Consider the following 20,396-nt stretch of genomic DNA (forward strand, 5'->3'; position numbering starts at 1 on the left):
ATGTATTCAGTAACTCAATGATTTAAATTTCAGGGCTTGTGTCTGTGTGTTATTGGAAAAGCATTTGAGGCTGGCTGTCATGGTTCATGGCTGCTATCTCAACACTTTGGAGGCTGAGGCAGGAGGCTCACTTGAGGCCAGGAGTTCCAGACCAGGCTGGACAACTCTACCTCTACAAAAAAATAAAATAATAAGCCCCACATGGTGGTGCACACCTGTAGTTCTAGCTACTCAGGAGGCTGAGGTGGGAGGATTGCTTGAGCCCAGGAATTCAAGGCTACAGTGAGCTATGATCACACCACTGGGCCTGGGCAATAGAGTGAGATTCTGTCTCTAAAAAAAAAAATGCATTTGAGAATTTTAGCAAATCTAAGTAATTTGGAGTCTGCTAATATTACTGTATATGGGATTTTGGTGGGACCATCCCTAAGGATTTAATAATAAAATGTCTCTTTATATTGTTGAGAATTTTAAACAATTCTTTAAAGCAGTTATGTTCTGATAAATATTTAATAACTGGCTCTTGAGTGGCATGGGGCGCTGATTTGCAGTGTTTGCCAATTCCTGTGGTGTAAATACTCCCACTGTGGCTGATTTCAAGGTACAGATGTGATACCACTGAATGTGAAGCTGAGAAGAGATGCATGCAATTGGCTCTGACTCATGCGGTTGATACATGCCAGCTCCAGCACATCATGACTTCAAGCTGTCCCAGATGTGCCCTGTCTGAATTTCTGACCTACAAAAACCAGGAGAGATGATGAGTGATTATCATTGTTTTAAGCTGCTAAGTTTTTGAGTAATTTCTTGCATGCTGGAATACTATACAGCTGTGAAAAAGAATGAGAAAGGGCTATATCGTAGCTATGTTATCTATGAGGGATATATTATAGATTTGTCATCTCATTCTTTTTTACAGCTGTATAGTATTCCAGCTGTGAAATAGAATACTATACAGCTGTGAAAAAGAATGAGAAAAAGACAAATACCTATTATAGCAATTTGACCTCACCCAACGGTGAGAGTTCATTATGTAATAATATCGGACCAATCCAGTTCAATTTTTATGTAACAAAGTTGTGAGTTGTCTTTCAGTTGCCATGGACCCCAGGTTGCAAGCTACATAATCAGAACATGTCCAGATGAGCTAAAAAGTCAACCACAGATGGAACCTAAGTGCTCAGACTAAGGAGCAGAATTGAATTAAGAAACAGACACCACACGGCAATGATCCAGTATCCAATCAGCTCGAGCCCTGGCATCACACCATCGCAAGAGCCAATCAGATAATGCCTCATTATCCTGTGTCTATAAAACCTGCCCCAACTCCCAGTTCAAAGAGACAGATTTGAGTGTTTTCTCCCATTTTCTTGCCAATTGGCTCACATTAAACCTTTCTCACTGCAAAAACATAGTGCTTTGCTGGTTGATGTTCCCTTGCATATAGGCAAATGGATCCAGATTGGTTTGTAACAGTTACATATGAGGCTTTGACTCTGTATCTCATGTTGTTGGAGCTTTTTTTTTTTTTTTTTTGAGATGGAGTCTCGCTCTGTCACCCAGGCTGGAGTGCAGTGGCGTGATCTTGGCTCACTGCAACCTCCACCTGCCGGGTTCAAGCAATTCTCCTGCCTCAGCCTCCCAAGTAGCTGGGACTACAGGCACACGTCACCACGCCCAGCTAATTTTTGCATTTTTAGTAGAGACAGGGTTTCACCATGTTCGCCAGGCTGGTCTTGAACTCCTGCCTCATGATCCACCCAACTCAGCCTCCCAAAGTGCTGGGATAACAGCGCGAGCCACCACGCCTGGCCTCAAGTCAGTCTTTCTTCCCTGCTTCTGTTCAATTCATCCTGCCCTCCTCCACCCACCCAGGCACTGAATGCTGCTTACTGATGGAGAGGGGGCCAGAAACAGAAATGATAAGGATACCAGAACTGTGGAGTCATGTTGGAGGGAGGCTGGTCCCAAAAGAAACCTTTGGATTGGGTGCAATGGCTCACGCCTGTAATCCTAGCATTTTGGGAGGCCGGGGCAGGTGGATCGCTTGAGGTCAGAAGTTTGAGACCAGCCTGGCCAACATGATGAAACCCCGTCTCTACTAAAAATACAACAATTAGCTTGGCATGGTGGTGCATGCCTGTAACCCCAGCTACTTGGGAAGCTGAGACAGGAGAATTGCTTGTACCCAAGAGGTGGAGGTTGCAGTGAGCTGAGATCGTACCATTGCACTCTAGCCTGGGTGACAGAGCAAGACTTCGTCTAAATAAATAAAGTAGTAAACGAAAGAGGGGTGTTGAAATTCCTCCCATGAGTAATCCATTGGATATGTGAATATATTTTATTTTTTTATTTTTTTTTTTGAGACAGAGTCTTGCTCTGTTGCCCAGGCTGGAATGCAGTGGCTCGATCTCGGCTCACTGCAGCCTCTGCCTCCCAGGTTCAAGCAATTTTCCTGCCTCAGCCTCCCGAGTAGTTGGGATTACAGGTACTTGCCACCATGCCCAACTAATTTTTTTGTATTTTTGGTAAAGATGGGGTTTCACCATGTTGGCCAGGCTGGTCTCGAACTCCTTACTTGAACTCCCACCTCTGCCTCCCAAAGTGCTGGGATGACAGGTGTGAGCCACCACACCCAGCTCTATTTTTATTTTTAATATGGCAAAATACGTATAACACTAAACTTACTACCTTAACCATTTTTAAGTGTATAGTCATAAAAATTTTAATTTAAATACTCACATAGGCTTGTAGCTACTATATTGGACAGGGTCAATTTCCAATTTTTTCCCTGAGTTAGTAAGTCACCTCGTCCATGCGTAATTCATCACTCTTTTATCAGCTGGACTTTTGAGACTTAGAAACAATGACTTTTTTTTTTTTTTTTTTTTGCTGCTGTATTACATTGAGGCGTATAATATTTGATCAAATTATGTTGTTAGGGTCTGGCGCGGTGGCTCATGCCTGTAATCCCACCACTTTGGGAGGCCGAGGTGGGTGGATCACCTGAGGTCAGGAGTTCGAGGCTAGCCTGGCCAACATAGTGAAACCCCGTCTCTACTAAACATACAAAAATTAGCCTGGTGTGGTGGTTGGCGCCTGTAATCCCAGCTACTCGGGAGGCTGAGGCAGGAGAATCGCTTGAACCTGGGAGGCAGAGGTTGCAGTGAGCCGTGATGGCGCCATTGCACTCCAGCCTGGGCAACAGAGCGAGACTCTGTCTCAAAAAATAAAATTAAAAATAAAAGAAAATAGAATAATAAAATAAAATAAAATAAAATATAGTTGTTAGAATAAGAAGCACAACTGGCATAAACAGGTTTGGGAATACACAGCTTGCGCTCAGTGAGCACACAGCGAGCCTGGTATGGAAGTGGATGCATGTACATTTCAGAGCAACCCTGCAAGGGTTCCGTATGAACCAGGGACCATGCATGCTGTGTGGGGGATAGACCTTGGGTTCTTGGATGAGTTGGTTAATTGGGTGTCTTGGAGGTTGGCTGAGAGCTCCCACTGTTCTTGACTCTTAAGACAAGATGGCACATGAGGTGAAAGCAGGTGCCCCAGTGGAGGATCCTAGAACGAGCCAAGTAGTGAGGATCCAACCGCCCCCTTGCCCAGAGAGGCACCGGTGGAGGACGCACAGGTGACTCACACTGCCAGCTGAGTCCCCCCTTCCCCATTTCCAGTGTGAACACCTGGATTCCTTTACAGAGTTACCCTTGAGTTCACTTTGCCCTTGGCTCTGGGGGAAGAGGGAGTCTCCTGGGGTCTGCTGGATTAGAAGAGATGAATGTTGCCAAATGAATGCTTCTCTTTCCGCAGCTGTTGCCTTTATGCAATGCCATTTCTATCTTCAGTTCTTTCTCCATTAAAATGTGAGCCATGGCCTGGAATGAACTTCATCCCTGTGTGGAGGAAGTGTCCTCAGCTGCCCAGACAGGCTCAGCTTCGGGTCTGTGTAGGAAGAACCCTTGGAAGGGAGTGGGGAGTCGAGCTCAAAGACTAACAGCCAAGACTCTGGGAGAGTGGTCAGCTCAGAGTCCTCAGGGGAGGGGGTGTAGGGATGAGAGTCCACGTTATTATGTTACCTGGGGCAGGTGGGATAAAGGTAAGAGAAGGTAAGTGGAGGGATTTTAGTGGCATACAACGACTGCTTTTGTTGCAGAGAGCTTATTAGGAAGCAGATGAGAGGAACTGAGCTTGCAAAAGGTTTGTTTAGAGGGGACCCACCCTTGGGATGGATACTGGTGGAAGGGAAAGGGAAGGGAAGGGAAACAAACAGGATTGGGGGAGAGAGAGAGACACAGAGAGAGAGAGAGCATGAGAAGTCCAGCTGCCCCCAGCTCTGTAGCTGGGATGGTCCCTGAGTTGTCCTGAGATTTGGGGAGAGGGGCCTGAGATTTTATGCCTCCATACAGATGTTGGTGGCCCGGGGAAGGGAACAAGACCCTGGATGAGGACGTGCCATTTGGCAGATGCTGACCTGAAGGGGTGGACAGCAGAGGTCTGCTTCCAGCAACATTCCTAGAGGCTGGGGCACACATCTTTCATCACTGAAAAGATCTGGGTAGCACAGCAGCGTCCTCATCCTTGCTGAAACTTGTCTGGGATAGCTATGGACAGATTTTCTCCAAGCAGATTTACTTTTCCACGGTGAGAGGGTGTGTGTGTATGTGATTATGTGTCTCTATGAAGGTGTGAGTGCATATGTGTGTGTGTCATACTGTATGTAACTGAGTGTGTACATGTGCATGCGTGTAATTATGTGCACGTGTGTGACTGTGCGTCTATATGAAGGTGTGAGTGTATACGTGTCATACTGTATGTAACTGTGTATGTGTGCCTGTGTGAATTAAGTGCACGTGTGATTGTGCATCTATATGAAGGTGTATGTGAGTGCATATGTGTAAGTGTGTGCCATACTGTGTGTGTATGTAACAGTGTCTGTACGAGTATGTGTGTGTGAATGTATGGTGACTGTATGTGCAACCGTGTGTCAGCATGAGGGTGTGTGTGCATATCTTTGGGAGTATGTGTATGTGTCTGTGTGTGTCTGTATGAGAGTGTATATGAGTGCATATGTGTGTCATAATGTATGTGTGTATGTAACTGTGTGTATGAGGTTGTGAGTCTGAGCAAGTGTGTGCATGTGTGTGCGAGTGTATATATGTAATTGGGTATCTGAGGGTGTGTGAGGATGTGGGGTGTGCAAGTGTGTGCAGGTGTGAGGACATGTGACTGTATATGTGACTGTATCTGCATGAGGGTGTGTGTGCCTGTGTGTATTTGTCTGCATGAGGGCACACAGGAGTGTGTGTGTGAGATTATGATTATGTGTATAATTAGGTGTCAGTGCATACGTGTGTGAGTGTATGTAACTGTGTGTCTGTATGAGGGTGTGTGAGAATGTGTGTGCATATGTGAGTGGGTGTGCGTATATAATTGTGTCTGTATGAGGCTGTGTAACCATGTGTGTGCATATATGTGTGTGGGAACGCATATATGTAGTCATGTGTCCATATGAGGGTGTGTGTGAGAACATGCGTGCATGTGTGTGTGTGTAATTGTGTGTCTGTATGAGGGTGTGTGAGTGTGAGCATGTGTGTGCATATGTACATGTCTTGGAGGTTGGCTGACAGCGCCCACATATGTATGTGAGTGTAGGAGTGTGGGAGTGTGTGTAATTGTGTGTCTGTACGAGGCTGTGTGACCATGCATGTCCATATATGTGTGAGTGTGGGAATGCATATATATAATTGTATGAGGGTGAGAGCGTGAGCAAGTGTTTGCCTATGTATGTGAATGTGTCTGAGTGTGGGAGTGTGTGTAATTGTGTGTCTGTATGAGGGTGTGTGTGACCATGTGTGTCCATATGTGTGTGTGCATGTAATTGTGCGTATGAGGGCCTGAGCAATGTGACTGTGTGACTGTCACACATTGTGTGTCTGACAGTGTACATGTGTACGAAATGGGATGTCTCTGTAATGAGGCACGTGTGTGACAGCATATGTGCATGACTGTGGATGAGTGTGCATGCATGTAATCATGTGTCTGTATGATAGTACGTGACTGTGTGCGCGCATGTGTGTGTGTGCGTGCCTGCCAGTTTGTGTCTGTATGAAAGCATTTGAATTGTGTGAACAGGTGTGATTGTGGGAGCATGTGATGAGTGTGAGTGTATGTGAGTGTGCTTGTGATTGTGTGCCCATGGGAAGGTCTGTTTGAGTGAGTGTGTGTGAGTACCTGTGCACGTGAGAGTGTCTGAGCGAGCGAGGGTGTGTGCAACTTGCATAAATCTGTCTGGCACCAGCAAAGTGGCTCAACTGTCTTTAGAGACACAGGTCTCTTCCCTCCTGTTGGGGACCTCTTGACCTGCTCCCTCCCCTCCAGCTTCACCCCTGTCCGAGGAGGCTGCTCCTGATCCCAGGATTCTACTGGGTGGGGGGTTGGGGAAGGGCGTCACCTCCTTTCCTTTATAGGCATGACCAGGCATGGCCCCCACCGCTTATGCCCACATCCCACAGGGCAGGATGTAGCCACATGGACACGCCATGCAGTCAGGGGGCCTGGGAAACATTCTCTTTAGGTGAGAGCTCTGGGGAAGAAGGGCTGAATGGACATTGGTGGACACTGGCTGTCCTGGCACAGCTGCCCAGGTGCTCTGCAGAGTGGATATTTGTGAAACATTAAGAAGGCCCTGGTGGCCAGGCGCGGTGGCTCACACCTGTAATCCCAGCACCATGGAAGGTTGAGGCGGGTGGATCACCTGAGGCCAGGAGGTGGAGACCAGCCTGGCCAACATGGTGAAAACCCATCTCTAACTAAAAATACAGAAAATTAGTCGGGAGTGGTGGTGCATGCCTGTAACCTCAGCTACTTGGGAGGCTGAGGCAGGAGAATCGCTTGAACCCGGGAGGCAGAGGTTGCAGTGAGCCAAGATCACGCTATTGCACTCCAGCCTGGGCAACAAGAGCCAAACTCCGTCTCTCTGTCTCTCACACACACACACACACACACAAAAGGCTCTGGAGACAAAGGAACACTCCTTGTCCTTTTCTCCTGGCACAGCACAAGATTCTGTTGCTACATCTTTATTTACTGAGCATCTAGTATGTGCTGCACCTGGCACTGTTTTGTCTTTTTTGTTTGGAGACAAGGTCTTGCTCTGTAGGCCTGGCTGGAGTGCCGTGGTACCATCACAGCTCACTGCAGCCTGGAACTCCTGGGCTCAAACAATCCCCCCACCTCAGCCTCCCTACTAGCTGGAGTTACAGTTGCGCACCACCATGCCCGGCTAATTTTTTAAATTTTTCTGTAGAGACGGGGTCTTACTACATTGCCCAGGCTGGTTTTGAACTCCTGGCCTCAAGTGATGCTACGGCCTTGGCCTCCCAAAGTGCTGGGATTCCACGCACAAGCCACTGTGCCTAGTAGCAGACATTGTTAGCAGTGACTAAAGCAGAGAACGAGAAGGGGGAGGCCGCTGTAAACACATGAAGACAGGCAGCGTAAGAGAAAGTCACGAGGGCAGGAATAACATCCAGGCATACTTCAGATCCCAGCTCAAGAAACCACTCCCAGGCCAGGCGCGGTGGCTCATGCCTGTCATCCCAGCACTTTGGGAGGCCAAGGCGGGCGGATCAGGAGGTCAGGAGTTCGAGACCAGCCTGGCCAACATGGCGAAACCCCGTCTGTACTAAAAATACAAAAGATTAGCCGGGCGTTGTGGTGGGCGCCTGTAATCCCAGCTACTCGGGAGGCTGAGGCAGGAGAATCGCTTGAACCTGGGAGGCGGAGGTTGCAGTGAACTGAGATCGCACCATTGCACTCCAGCCTGGGTGACAGAGCAAGACTCCTTCTCAAAAAACGAAAGAAAAGAAAGAAATCACTCCCAGACTCCCTGCCTGGGCGGGATCCTTTGATCAAGCCCTCAACATGCCTTGCGGCTCTCTTCACAATGGTAAGTTTGCATTTGTCTGTGTGATTCTAGGCCTCCTCTTATTTTCTTGAACAGGCCTCATCTGGCTTTGTTCATCTTTATGTCTCCAGCATCCAGCACAATCCCTGGCATTAGGGTCATGGCTTCATAAAAACGTCACGAATGCACGCAGAAGTGCATGCATGTATGAATAAATGAATGATGCATGAAAAGAGCAATCTCTCTGTCCTGGAAGCAGCTTCCCCTAGGGGTGGGGAGGCAGGGGCAGCCAGTGATGTCACAAGAGGTGACTGGGATGGAAGGTTCTGGAAGGTTGAATGGGGTAGAAGGCCTGTTGTGGAGGGAAACCACCCGTCCTCCTGCCTCCCACCACCACCATCATCCTGGCTGGACGGAGAGGGTGACGGGGGCTGGGAAGGGGCAGCTCATGTTCAGGTTTCCAGGAGGGGCTACCTGTTGACTGTCTTTGCAGGAAGAAGAAAACACCTGAGTGACCAGATGTCCCAGCTCCAGGTGCCTTGCCAGATGGCCAGAACCACACCTCTTGAAGAGTGACAGGTGCCAGTGGTATGGGAGAAGGGCATGCGTTTTCTTTTCTTTTTTTTTTGAGACAGGGTCTCACTCTTTCGCCCAGGCTATAGTGCAGTGGCACGATCTCAGCTCACTGCAACCTCTGCCTCCCAGGCTCAAGTGATACTCCCACCTCAACCTCCCAAGTAGCTGAGATTACAGGCGCCCGCCACCATGTCCAGCTAATTTTTGTATTTTTAGTAGAGATGGGGTTTCACCATGCCAGCCAGGCTGGTCTCGAACTCCTGGCCTCAAGCGATCCACCCGACTCAGCCTCCCAAAGTGCTGGGATTACAGGTGTGAGTCACCACATCTGAACCCTACATGGCCTTTTAAAATTGTGAAACATATAATGCATATAAAATAACACAAAGCATATCTGTACGATTTAATGAATAACGATAAATATCTGTGTGCCCTTTTCACTTCGTGAAATCGAATATTACTAGTAACTTACAAGTCCTCTGTAGAGAACTCCTGAGCTCAAGTGATCCACCTGCCACGGCCTCCCAAAGTGCTGGGATCACAGGTGTGAGCCCCCGCACCCGGCCGATCGTGTGACTTTTAACGTGCAGTTCCCTGATGACCAAAGCTACTGAGCATCTTGTCCAGGATTTGTAGCCCCTTCCAGGCTCCTTTTTTGTGAACTGCCTGTTTACATTTTTCATCATAAAACACTGTGTTGTTTACATTTGTCTTTTAAATCCAGAGTTCTTTTCATACTCCGGATACTAATTTTATTTGCCCATTTTGCATTGCCATAAAGTAATACCTGAAGATGGGCAATTTATAAAGAAAAGAGGGGCCTGGTGCGGTGGCTCACACCTGCAAATCCCAGCACTTTGGGAGGCCGAGGTGGCGGGGCGGGGGGGCTTGCTTGAGGCCAGGAGTTCAAGACCAGCCTGGGCAATATAGCGAGGCCCCCAGCTCTACAAAAATAAAAATAAATTAGCCAGGCATAGTGGCATGCTCCTGTAGTCCCAGCTATCTGAGGGGAAGAGAGTTCCAGGCAGAGGGCACAGCCCGTACGAAGGCCCCAAGGAAGGACTGCACCTGGTGAGTTGGAAGAACAGTGAGGAGGCCCACGTGGCTGGAGCAGAGTGAGGAGGGGGAGGGAGGAAGGAGGAGAGCACAGGGAGGTGCAGGGCCTTGTGGACCGTGGGAAGAACTTGCACTTTTACCCAGAGGGAGGTGGGAGCCATGGAGGGCTGCAGGCAGAGGAGAGACAGGGTTGGGCCAGCATTTCATTTTTTATTTTTATTTATTTATTTATTTATTTATTTATTTATTTATTTATTTATTTATTTTTGAGATGGAGTTTCACTCTTATCTCCCAGGCTGGGGTGCAGGGCGAGATCTCTGCTCACTGCAACCTCTGCCTCTTGGGTTCAAGCAATTCTCCCACCTCAACCTCCTGAGTAGCTGGGATTACAGGTGCCTGCCGCCATGCCTGGCTAATTTTTGTGTTTTTAGTAGAGACGGGGTTTCACCGTGTGAACCATGGCCAGGCTGGTCTGGAACTCCTGACCTCAGGTGATCCACCCGCCTCGGCCTCCCAAAGTGCTGGGATTACAGGCATGAGCCACCGTGCTTGGCATTCATTTTTATTTGTAAACACTTTTATCGTGGAAAGTTTCAAACACAAAAGTAGAGCTGATCATAACATAAGCCCCCAACTACCTATCACTCGGCTCCAACTTAAAGTCAGCCTTGGTCATTTCCGTGTCACCCCACTCCTCGTGGGTAGTTTTAAAGCAAGCACCAGACAGTGTGTTATTTCATGCATGAATCCTTTGGCAACAAGGATTCCTTTCTCTAACTTCACCCCAAAGCAATTATCATACTTTAAGGAAGTAAACATCCCCTCTTCATTTCTTCATGGCGTCTGAGACACAGTCAGTGGTGGAGTTCTTGGCGGCCTCGTGCACATCTTGTTTGAATTGAGATCTAGCAGAACCCACAATGCGCCTGGGTGATGGGCCTCTCACGTGACCAGGACCTCTCAGGCTCCTGGGAGGAAGCTTAGGTCCAGGCAGGCGGAGAGAGTGGATCCCATTTTGAAGGCTGAGCTGATGGAATTAGCTAATGAGTCAATGTGCTAGGAAGAGAGAGAGGGAGAGAGAGAGAGAGAGAGAGAGAGAGGAAGGGGGAAGGGGGAGGGGGGAGGGAGGGAGGGAAAGAGGAAGGAGGAAAAGGAAGGAAGGGGAGGGAGGGAGGGAGGAAGGAAGGAAAGAAGGGAGGGAGGGAAGGAAAGAGGGAAGAGAGAGGGAGGAAGGAAGGAAAGAAGGAAGGAAGGGAAGGAAGAAAGAAAGGAAGGGAAGGGAAGAAGGAGGAAAGAAAAGGCAGGGAGGGAGGGAGGAAGGAAGGGAGGGGAAGAAAGAAGGGAGGAAAGAAGGAAGGGAGGGAGAGAGGAAGGGTAGGAGAATGGGAAAAAGGAAGGAAGGGGAGGGAAGAAGGAAGTAGAAAGGAGGGAAGAAGCAAAGGGAGGAAGGAGGGAGGGAGGGAAGCAAGTCAAAGGTGAATTAAGGATGACTTTGAGGTTCTGGGCCAGATCCAGCTGCTCCAGAGGGGCCTTGGGCTTCCTCCTCATTTCTTCTTGGGCCGCACACTCCGTGCATGCTTTTCATGCATATCTGTAGCTTGGTCTGGATCTGCTGTTTTGGGCTGCTCGCTTTGTCCTGCTGATTGATCTACTTTGTGTGTGTAAACTCCATAGGCTCATTCAAGTTCACTTTACTTATTTTTTAAATTAAATTAATTTTTTTTTTTTGAGATACAGTTTTGCTCTGTCGCCCAGGCTGGAGTCCAATGGTGCTATCTTGGCTCACTGCAACCTTCACCTCCCAGGTTCAAGGGATTCTCCTGACTTGACCTCCCAAGTAGTTGGAACTACAGGTGTCTGCCACCATGCCTGGCTAATTTTTTTTGTATTTTTAATAGAGACGGGGTTTCACCATGTTGGCCAGACTGGTCTTGAACTCCTGACCTTAGGTGATCTGCCAGCCTTGGCCTTCCAAAGTGCTGGGATTACAGGTGTGAGCCACCGCACCTGGCCTCAAGTTCAACTTAGAACATGGCCTTTTAGCTACCTGTTTTCACTGAAATACAAAATCAGTTTTTGCTGGTGTAAGAATCACGTGCATGTTACAGGGCTTCATTCACCAGAGGGTTTACTCAAGTTTTCACCTGCTGTGTTCCTGCACTCACTGATGGAAACTTTTAGAGTTCATAAAACATTACTGCAAATCTAGAATCCAGAACAACTGCTTGATTCTTGTATCAAGCACGCTGTTTATCATGAACAAAATTGTACAATTTTCCTCCCTGAAAGCCACTAGAAAAATCAGTTTCAATAAATGTTGACCAACAATTTGGCCTCCACTTCCCCCAGGGGACAAAGTTGACAATATCTGGAGACATTTTTGATTGGAATAAATTTATATTTAGAATTTGTGATTTTAGACTAGGTGTGGTGGCTCACACCTGTAATCCCAGCACTTTGGGAGGCCGAGGCAGGCAGATCACCTGAGGTCGGGAGTTTGAGACCAGCTTGACCAACATGGAGAAACTCTGTCTCTACTAAAAATACAAAATTAGCCAGGCATAGGCTGGGTGCAGTGGCTCACGCCTGTCATCCCAGTACTTTGGGAGGCTGAGGCAGGCAGATCACGAGGTCAGGAGATCGAGACCATCCTGGCAAACACGGTGAAACCCAGTCTCTACTAAAAATACAAAAAAAATTAGCTGGGCGTGGTGGTGGGCACCTGTGGTCCCAGCTACTCAGGAGGCTGAGGCAGGAGAATGGCGTGAACCCAGAAGGTGGAGCTTGCAGTTAGCCGAGGTCGAGCCACTGCACTCCAGCCTGGGCGACAGAGCAAGACTCCGTCTCAAAAAAAAAAAAAAAAAAAGAATTAACACACTGAGAATTAAACAACCTGAAGGAGTGGTGGTACAAACACCACTCCAAAGCCCTCAAACAGTAGAGTCCAATTAATGACTATGCAAAAACCCAGGGTAGCCCCGGAATCCTGTCCGCTACTGATGGGTTAAAGACCATGTGATCTCGGCCAGGCGCAATGGCTTACGCCTGTAATGCCAGCACTTTGAGAGGCTGAGGTGGGTGGATCACTTGAGCTTGGGAGTTCGAAACCAACCTGGCTAATGTGGTGAACCCTTGTTTCTACTAAAATAATATTTTTAAAAATTAGCTGTGTACGGTGGCCTGTAATCCCTGCTACTCCGGAGGCTGAGGCACGAGAATTGCTTGAACCTGGGAGGTGGAGGCTGCAGTGAGCCGAGATTGTGTCACTGCACTCCAGCCTAGGCGACAAAACCAAACCAAACCCCATGTGATCTTAAGTCTGATTACTGATAAGTGTTTTCGAAAGAGATGGCATTGATTTTTACCACAATGAATGAGAGCACCTGTTTTCCCACATTTTCATAATAGACAATATTGTCAGCTTTTTTGATCTTACTTAACCTGAAAGGTGAAAACTGCATCATATTTTCTATTGTATTTCTCATAGGACTGAGTTTGAGCATGTTTACTTCTTTTTAAAAGTCATTTTTTAGTTTCAGATAATTATCTATTCATGTCCTTTGCCCACTTTCCCACTGGGTTTTGGTCTTTTTCTGATTAATTCCTCAGGGTTCTTTACATATGAGGGAAATCAAGCTTTTATATTTTGGATGTATTGTCCACATCTTTCCCCAATTTGTTGTTGATCTCTTGATTTTTGTTTATGGTATTCTTTGCCATGTGGAAAATTTAAAAATTTTATGTAGCAAGATTTATCCTGTTCCTCCTTTAGGCCCTTTGAGTTTTCATGTTAATACTACCTTTAAGAGAAGATAAATGTGTGGTCCCATGAGAGTTTCTTTCCCTTGGGAGGCTTCAAAATATTTTCTCACCCACAGAATTGTGTATAGACCCAGACTTTATATTCTAACAATTTAAGAGACTCTTCTGTAAACTCACAGATTGAATACCCTCTGGGTTTTACAAATGCTCTATTTTCTGGCATGCCAGCCACTCTCCTCTCCTCCCAGGCCCAGGACAGGCATGACCAATGGATCCTAGGATTCTAGGCAGACATGACCAGTGGATGGAAGAGTTGGCCTCATACCTACAGCCCCTTTGCCAATCCTGTTAAACTCCCTGCTTTTTTGCTTTGCAGTGTTGTGGAGCATGGTTTCTGCACACCTGGAATGACTGGAACCCCAAAGACTCAAGAAGGAGCTAAAGATCTTGAAGTAGACATGAATAAAACAGAAGGTATATTGCACTAAAGAGTACATGGGAGAGAGAGTGGCACATTGATTCCACAAAGGCTCTTTGCAGAGGAGTCTGGATCTAGAAAGATGTAGCCATTCCTTGCCTGACCCTGCTGACCCCGACCCCCGACCCTTTTTTTTTAAGACAGGGTCTTGCTCTGTCACCCAGGCTGGAGTGCAGTGGTACAATCATAGCTCACTGCAGCCTTGACCTTCCAGGCTCAAGTGATCCTCCTGCCTCAGCCCTCCAAGTAGCTGGGACTACAGGTGCACACCACCATGCCCAGCTCTGTATTTTTTTTGTAGAGACAGGGTTTCGCTATGCTCCCCAGGCTGGTCTTGAACTCCTGGGCTCTAGCAATCCTCCCACCTTGGCCTTCCAAAGTGCTGGAATTACAGGTGTGGGCCACCGTGCCCAGCCTGGGTCCTATTTTCTATTCTTGATAGGTCGTTGAGGTAGCAGGGCAAGTTGTTCACATAATTCAGAGCTCTGCTCTACTGGTGATGTAACACTGGGCAAGTCACTTGCTCTTTGGAGGCCTCATTTGCATATCTGAATGATGGGGGCATTGATAACAGCACCTCCCTGTCAGGTTGGTGAGCCCGAGTGGATAAAGTACCCAGGAATCATCCATGTAGATAGGGTGCGGATATGATCATAGTGATTTATTAACATTAGGCTATAATCATTTTACTGTCAGAGCTAAAGTCAAGGGACATGGTGACATCATAGACAGCTCTGATACCAGTGGGCTGGGGGAGGTCCCCAAACGCCGGTGGGACCTCGAACCCAGCCATTATCCAGGCTCTTGACATCATCGAGAGTGAATTCAAGAAACAAGTCAGAAAATAGTGAAAGTGGGCTGGGTGCAGTGGCTCACACCTGTAATCCCAGCACTGTGGGAGGCCGAGACGGGCGGATCACAAGGTCAGGAGATCGAGACCATCCTGACTAAGATGGTGAAACCCCGTCTCTACTAAAAAATACAAAAAATTAGGCAGGTGTGGTGGCGGGTGCCTATAGTCCCAGCTATTCAGGAGGCTGAGGCAGGAGAATGGCGTGAACCCGGGAGGTGGAGCTTGCAGTGAGCCGAGATCACGCCACTGCACTCCAGCCTGGGTGACAGAGCGAGACTCTGTCTCAAAAAAAAAAAAAAAATAGTGAAAGTACTGAGGTTTATGGCAAATAAAAGTACTTGCATTGCAAAGTACACATTCAAGGAGAGGGAGTGCAGGCGTACTTGAAAGATAGCATCACACACAAAGGAGTTTGGGGATGCTACCTTTATGGGTCCAAGGGGTGGAATATTCATCTAAATCCCTAGAAAACTGGCCGGGCACAGTTCACATCTGTAGTTTCAGCACTTTGGGAAGCTGAGGCGGGCAGATTGCTTGAGGCCAGGAATTCAAGACCAGCCTGGCCAACATGACAAAACCCTGTCTCTCTTAAAACTACAAAAATTAGCCAGGTGTGGTGGCACATGCCTGGAATATAGTGAGTCTCAACTTACTGCAACCTCTGCCTCCCAGGCTCAAGCGATTCTCATGCCTCGGCCACCCAAACAGCTGGCGTTACAGGCATGCACCACCGTGCCTGGCTAATTTTTTTTTTTAACAAAGCGCCCCAAAGTGGGTGTCTGAAACAACAGAAATGTATTGTCTCACAATTCTGGAGGCCAGATTACTGAGATGAAGGTGTGGGTAGTGAGGTTGCAGTGAGCCAAGATCACACCACTGCATTCCAGCCTGGGCAACAGAGTGAGACTCTGTCTCAAAAAAAAAAAAAAAAAAAAAAACACCAGTCATTGGATTTAGGGATCACCCTAAATCCAAGATGATGCCATGATGTCATCTCAAGATCCTTCACTAAATCCACCTACAAAAACCCTGTTTCCAAATACGGTCACAGTCTTAAATTCTGGGTGGACATGAATTTTGGAGGTTCACCATGTAACCCACTACAGTCATTAAAATATCCCACCAGTGTCCAGGTGACACCTCCATGTTTTTGTCCAATTTAAAGCATCTCCACTCCCTCCTGCTTCAGGCTGGGGTCAGGAAGGCATGATAAGGTGCTCTTTGAGTTCCTAGATGCTCTTCTCCTCATCACCCCCATCTCCCCAGGTGGTTTCTTTGTGAGCTGGTGCTGACTCCCAGAGCTGATTAGCTCGGGAAAGTGGGGTTGAAGGGGGCCTGTATGAACTAGGCTTCCCTTGTTGTAAGTTGTTATGAGATTAATTGTGCATCTCCAATTCCTTTGTGGAAGTCCTAACCCCCAGGTGCTCAGAATGTAACCTTGTTTGGGAATAGGATCATTGAAGTAATTTGTTTTTTGTTGTTGTTGTTTGGTTTTGTTGTTGTTTTTTTGTTAGTTAGTTTGTTTGTTTGGTTTTTGAGATGGAGTCTCGCTCTGTCGCCCAGGCTGGAGTGCAGTGATGCAATCTTGGCTCACTGCAATCTCCACCTCCCGGGTTCAAGCGATTCTCCTGCCTCAGCCTCCAGAGTAGCTGGGACAACAGGCGCGTGCCACCACGCCTGGCTAATTTTTGTATTTTTAGTAGATACAGGGTTTCGCCATGTTAGCGAGGATGGTCTCGAACTTCTGATTTGAAGTGATCCACCTGCCTCGGCCTCCCAAAGTGCTGGAATTACAGGCACAAGCCACTGCACCCAGCCTACTGAAGTAATTAGTTAAAATGACGTCATGAGGTTAGGTCCAAATCCAATGTGACCAGTGTCTTTATAAAAGGAGGAAATAGAGACGAACCTGCACACACGGAGAATGTCATGTGAGGATCGAAGCAGAGTTTGCAGTGATGAACCTACAAGCCAAGGAATGTCAAGGATTGCCGGCAACCGCAGCTAGGAGAAAGTCATTGGTCAGATTCTCTCCCACAGCCTCAGAAGGAACCAGTGCTGCCTGCACCTTGATCTCAGACTTGTGGCCTCCAGAATTGTGAGACAATACATTTCTGTTGTTTCAGACACCCGGTCTGGGGCACTTTGTTATTGCAGTCCTAGCTAATTAATATATCAGTCATACCAGTGTCTGGTTTTTTTGTGTTTTTTTTCTTTTTCTTTTTTTTTCTTTGAGACAGAGTCTCACTCTCTCACCCAGGCTGGAGTGCAGTGGCACAATCTTGGCTCACTGCAACCTCTGCCTCCTGGGTGCAAGTGATTCTCTTGCCTCAGCCTCCTGAGTAGCTGGAATTACAGGTGCCTTCCAACCACGCCTGACTAAATTTTGTATTTTTAATAGAGACGAGGTTTCACTATGTTGGCCAGGCTGGTCTCGAACTCCTGACCTCAAGTGATCTGCCGGCGTCGGCCTCCCAAAAGTGTTGGGATTACAGGCATGAACCAGCCTGCTGTCTGTTAATGACTATCTGAACATACATCTCCAGTCCTTGGGTCCTACTACCGGCCCCAAGCCAAGAGCCTTTAGAAGCCCATCTATGAGGCCCATGTCTAGTCAAGGGGAAAAAGTAGCATCCCGGCCGGGCGCGGTGGCTCATGCCTGTAATCCCAGCACTTTGGGAGGCCGAGGCAGGCGGATCACAAGGTGAGGAGATCGAGACCATCTTAGCCAACATGGTGAAACTCGTCTCTACTAAAAATACAAAAATTAGCTGGGTGTGGTGGTGCCCGCCTGTAATCCCAGCTACTTGAGAGGCTGAGGCAGGGGAATCACATGATCCCAGGAGGTGGAGGTTGCGGTGAGCTCGCATGATCCCAGGAGGCGGAGGCTGCAGTGAACTGAGATTGTGCCACTGCACTCCAGCCTGGAGATAGAGCAAGACTCCATCTCAAAAAAAAAAAAAAAAAAGTAGCATCCCATCATAGGTGGATGTGCAATTTCCTTCCAACACAGCTGCCTACTCTACCATTGCCATCTACCACCTCCCCAGTAGACCAGGTTCAGTTGAACAAACTCAAGGTTACACACCCAATTCTCCAAGAGGGTCTCTTGGACTTTCTCTCACTTGCCCGTTACTGGGTGGTAGTGAGAAACACACAACAAACCAACAACTGTCTCCAGAGGAAACCCTGTTCTCTTCTTTCTCAGTGTCAACCCTTACTCATCCCCAAAAGAAGTGATAGATACAGGACCCCAAAACTGGTTTTGAATTGTTCCCTTTGCTAGTTCCATTTGGCTGATCTGGGTGATGTCGCTGTGACAGGCAACCCCCTCAACAACCCCCTCAACAACCTCAATGGCTTAACACAACACAAGTGTGTTTCTTACTCATGTTGTGTGTCTGGCATTGGGGGAGAGGGGCTACTTCTTCACATTTGCTCCACCATTTTTGTGACAGGACAATGGACGATGGGGAATTATGCACCGGGTCTTAAATCTTCTCCCCATGAATGACACACATAACTCACTTCTTATGTTTCATTGGCCAAAGCATACATAGTCCACTGCATGTACATTTTACCTTTAAAAAAATCTCTGTAAATAATATTAAATATGTGACTCTTGTTAATGATTTACATGCAAGGGTGTTTAAGGGTAAATGGATGAATAGCTTTGGCTCACTTGGAAATGCATCAAAAAATCAGATGGGGCCGGGCGCGGTGGCTCATGCCTGTAATCCCGGCACTTTGGGAGGCCGAGGCAGGTGGATCACTTGACGTCAGGAGTTCGAGACCAGCCTGGGCTACATGGTGAAACCCCATCTCTACTAAAAATACAAAAATTAGCCAGATGTGGTGGCGGGTGCCTGTAATCCCAGCTACTCGGCAGGTTGAGGCAGAAGAATCGCTTGAACCTGGGAGGTGTAGGTCGGGGTGAGCCAAGATCACACCACTGCACTCCAGCCTGGGCAAAAGAGTGAGACTCCGTCTCAAAAAATAATAATAATAGGCCAGGTGCGGTGGCTCACGCCTGTAATCCCAGCACTTTGGGAGGCCAAGGCGGGCGGATCACCTGAAGTTGGGAGTTCGAGACCAGCCTGACCAACATGGAGAAACTCCGTCTCTACTAAAAATATAAAATTAGCCAGGCGTGGTGGTGCATGCCTGTAATCCCAGCTACTCGGGAGGCTGAGGCAGGAAAATCGCTTGAACCCGGGAGGCGGAGGTTGCAGTGAGCCAAGATCGTGCCATTGTACTCCAACCTGGGCAAGAAAAGCAAAGCTCCGTCTCAAAAACAAAAACAAAACAAAACAAAATAATAATAAAAAAAATAAGATGGGGCCAGGTGTGGTGGCTCATGCCTGTAATCCCAGCACTTTGAGAAACTGAGGGAGGAGGATTGTTTGAGCCCAGGAGTTTGAGATCAGCCTCGGAAACACAGTAGAACCCCATCTCTACAAAACATTAAAAAATAAATTAGCTAGGCATGGTGGTGTTCGCCTGTAGTTCCAGTTATTTGGGAGGCTGAGGTGGGAGGATGGCTTGAGCCTAGGAGGTCAAGGTTGCAGTGAGCTGTGATTGTGCCAGTGCACTCCAGCCTGCTGACAGAGCAAGACCGTGTCTCCCAAAAAAAAAAAAAAAAAGAAAGAAAAAAATGGACATAACAAAGACAGCAGGATAGATGTGTGATAAAATATGGTAAAACGCTAGCAGTTGTAGAATCTAGGTGTTGGATAAGAAAGTATTTGGCATACAATCCTTTCGACTTAGTAAAATTTGGCGGGGGGGGGGATGAAAAAATAAATAAAGAGAAAGGAAGCTTGTCTTGCCAGTGTTGACCACATAACTTCACCCTAGAAGGGGATTAATTCAACTCTCAGCACCTTAGGTCCAAAAAGACACCAACCGCCCCCCGTCCGAAGTTATTAAATAAATAAAAACATTTGCCACCCAACTCTGGTGACTATTTGCAGTTACTCCCAGGCTGTGGACCACCTGTCGAGATGGAGAAGTCCTTCTGAGGCTATCCAAACACGGACCAGGCCATGAGACCCCGATGACCATCCCTGAATTTTTTCGAGAGTCAGTCAACCGATTTGGAACTTATCCAGCCCTCGCATCCAAGAATGGCAAAAAGTGGGAAATTCTGAATTTCAACCAGTACTACGAGGCTTGTCGGAAGGCTGCCAAATCCTTGATCAAGGTAAGATTCATTCATTCATTCTCCTTTGTTCAACCATTCATTCTGAATAGGTAACACACATACATACATGTGGTACAAAATTCACAAGGCACCAAAAGATACAAAGGTTAATTGGCGAAAATATCCCTCTGATTCATGAGCCTCAGCCACCCAGTTCCTCTCTGTGGAAGCGGCCACCATTGTCAGTTTTTTGTGTGTCCTTTTGGGAAATAAATTATGTATAAATATAAAATGCAATTTTTATATATGCAAATTTTTACACATAAAATAGCCTACTACACCCATGGTTCTGCATCTTGCATCTGTCCCTAACATACTATCTCTATGTTTTTCTTAGTTGCTGCTGCATAACAAATTATCCCAAAATATAGTGACTTGAAATGACAAACATTTATCATCTCACAGTTTCTGTGGATTGAGAATTTAGGAGCTACTTTGAAGTTGGGTGGTTCTGGCTCCAGGTCTCTCATGAGGTTGCAGCCAAGCTATCAGCTGGGGCTATCTCATCTGAAGGCTCAAATGGGGCTGGAGGCTTCACTTCCAAGC

General features: G+C 47.3%; 2 protein-coding genes across 10 annotated transcripts in view; one reads left to right on the forward strand and one right to left on the reverse strand.

Moving 5' to 3' along the window:
* Positions 1-20,396, reverse strand: part of RFX2 (regulatory factor X2) — a 207,384-nt gene that overhangs the window by 135,494 nt on the left and 51,494 nt on the right. The gene's annotated exons all lie outside the window — the stretch shown is intronic.
* ACSBG2 (acyl-CoA synthetase bubblegum family member 2) overlaps positions 8,172-20,396 on the forward strand; it is a 60,566-nt gene continuing 48,341 nt past the window's right edge. For 4 of the 7 annotated variants that reach the window (XM_055104054.2, XM_055104055.2, XM_008972663.4 and 1 more), the window contains exons 1-2: positions 13,194-13,790; positions 19,621-19,850. In XM_055104054.2, the coding sequence (XP_054960029.2) occupies positions 13,610-13,790; positions 19,621-19,850 (411 nt within the window). In that variant the 5' untranslated portion in view covers positions 13,194-13,609. Of the gene's footprint in view, positions 8,510-13,193; positions 13,791-13,967; positions 19,851-20,396 lie in introns of those variants that run through there. The other 3 variants (XM_057300687.2, XM_003819327.5, XM_055104057.2) reach the window with 3 other exon arrangements.

This window comes from Pan paniscus, chromosome 20, assembly GCF_029289425.2.
Source record: "Pan paniscus chromosome 20, NHGRI_mPanPan1-v2.0_pri, whole genome shotgun sequence".
In the NCBI taxonomy this organism is placed as follows: Eukaryota; Metazoa; Chordata; class Mammalia; order Primates; family Hominidae; genus Pan; species Pan paniscus.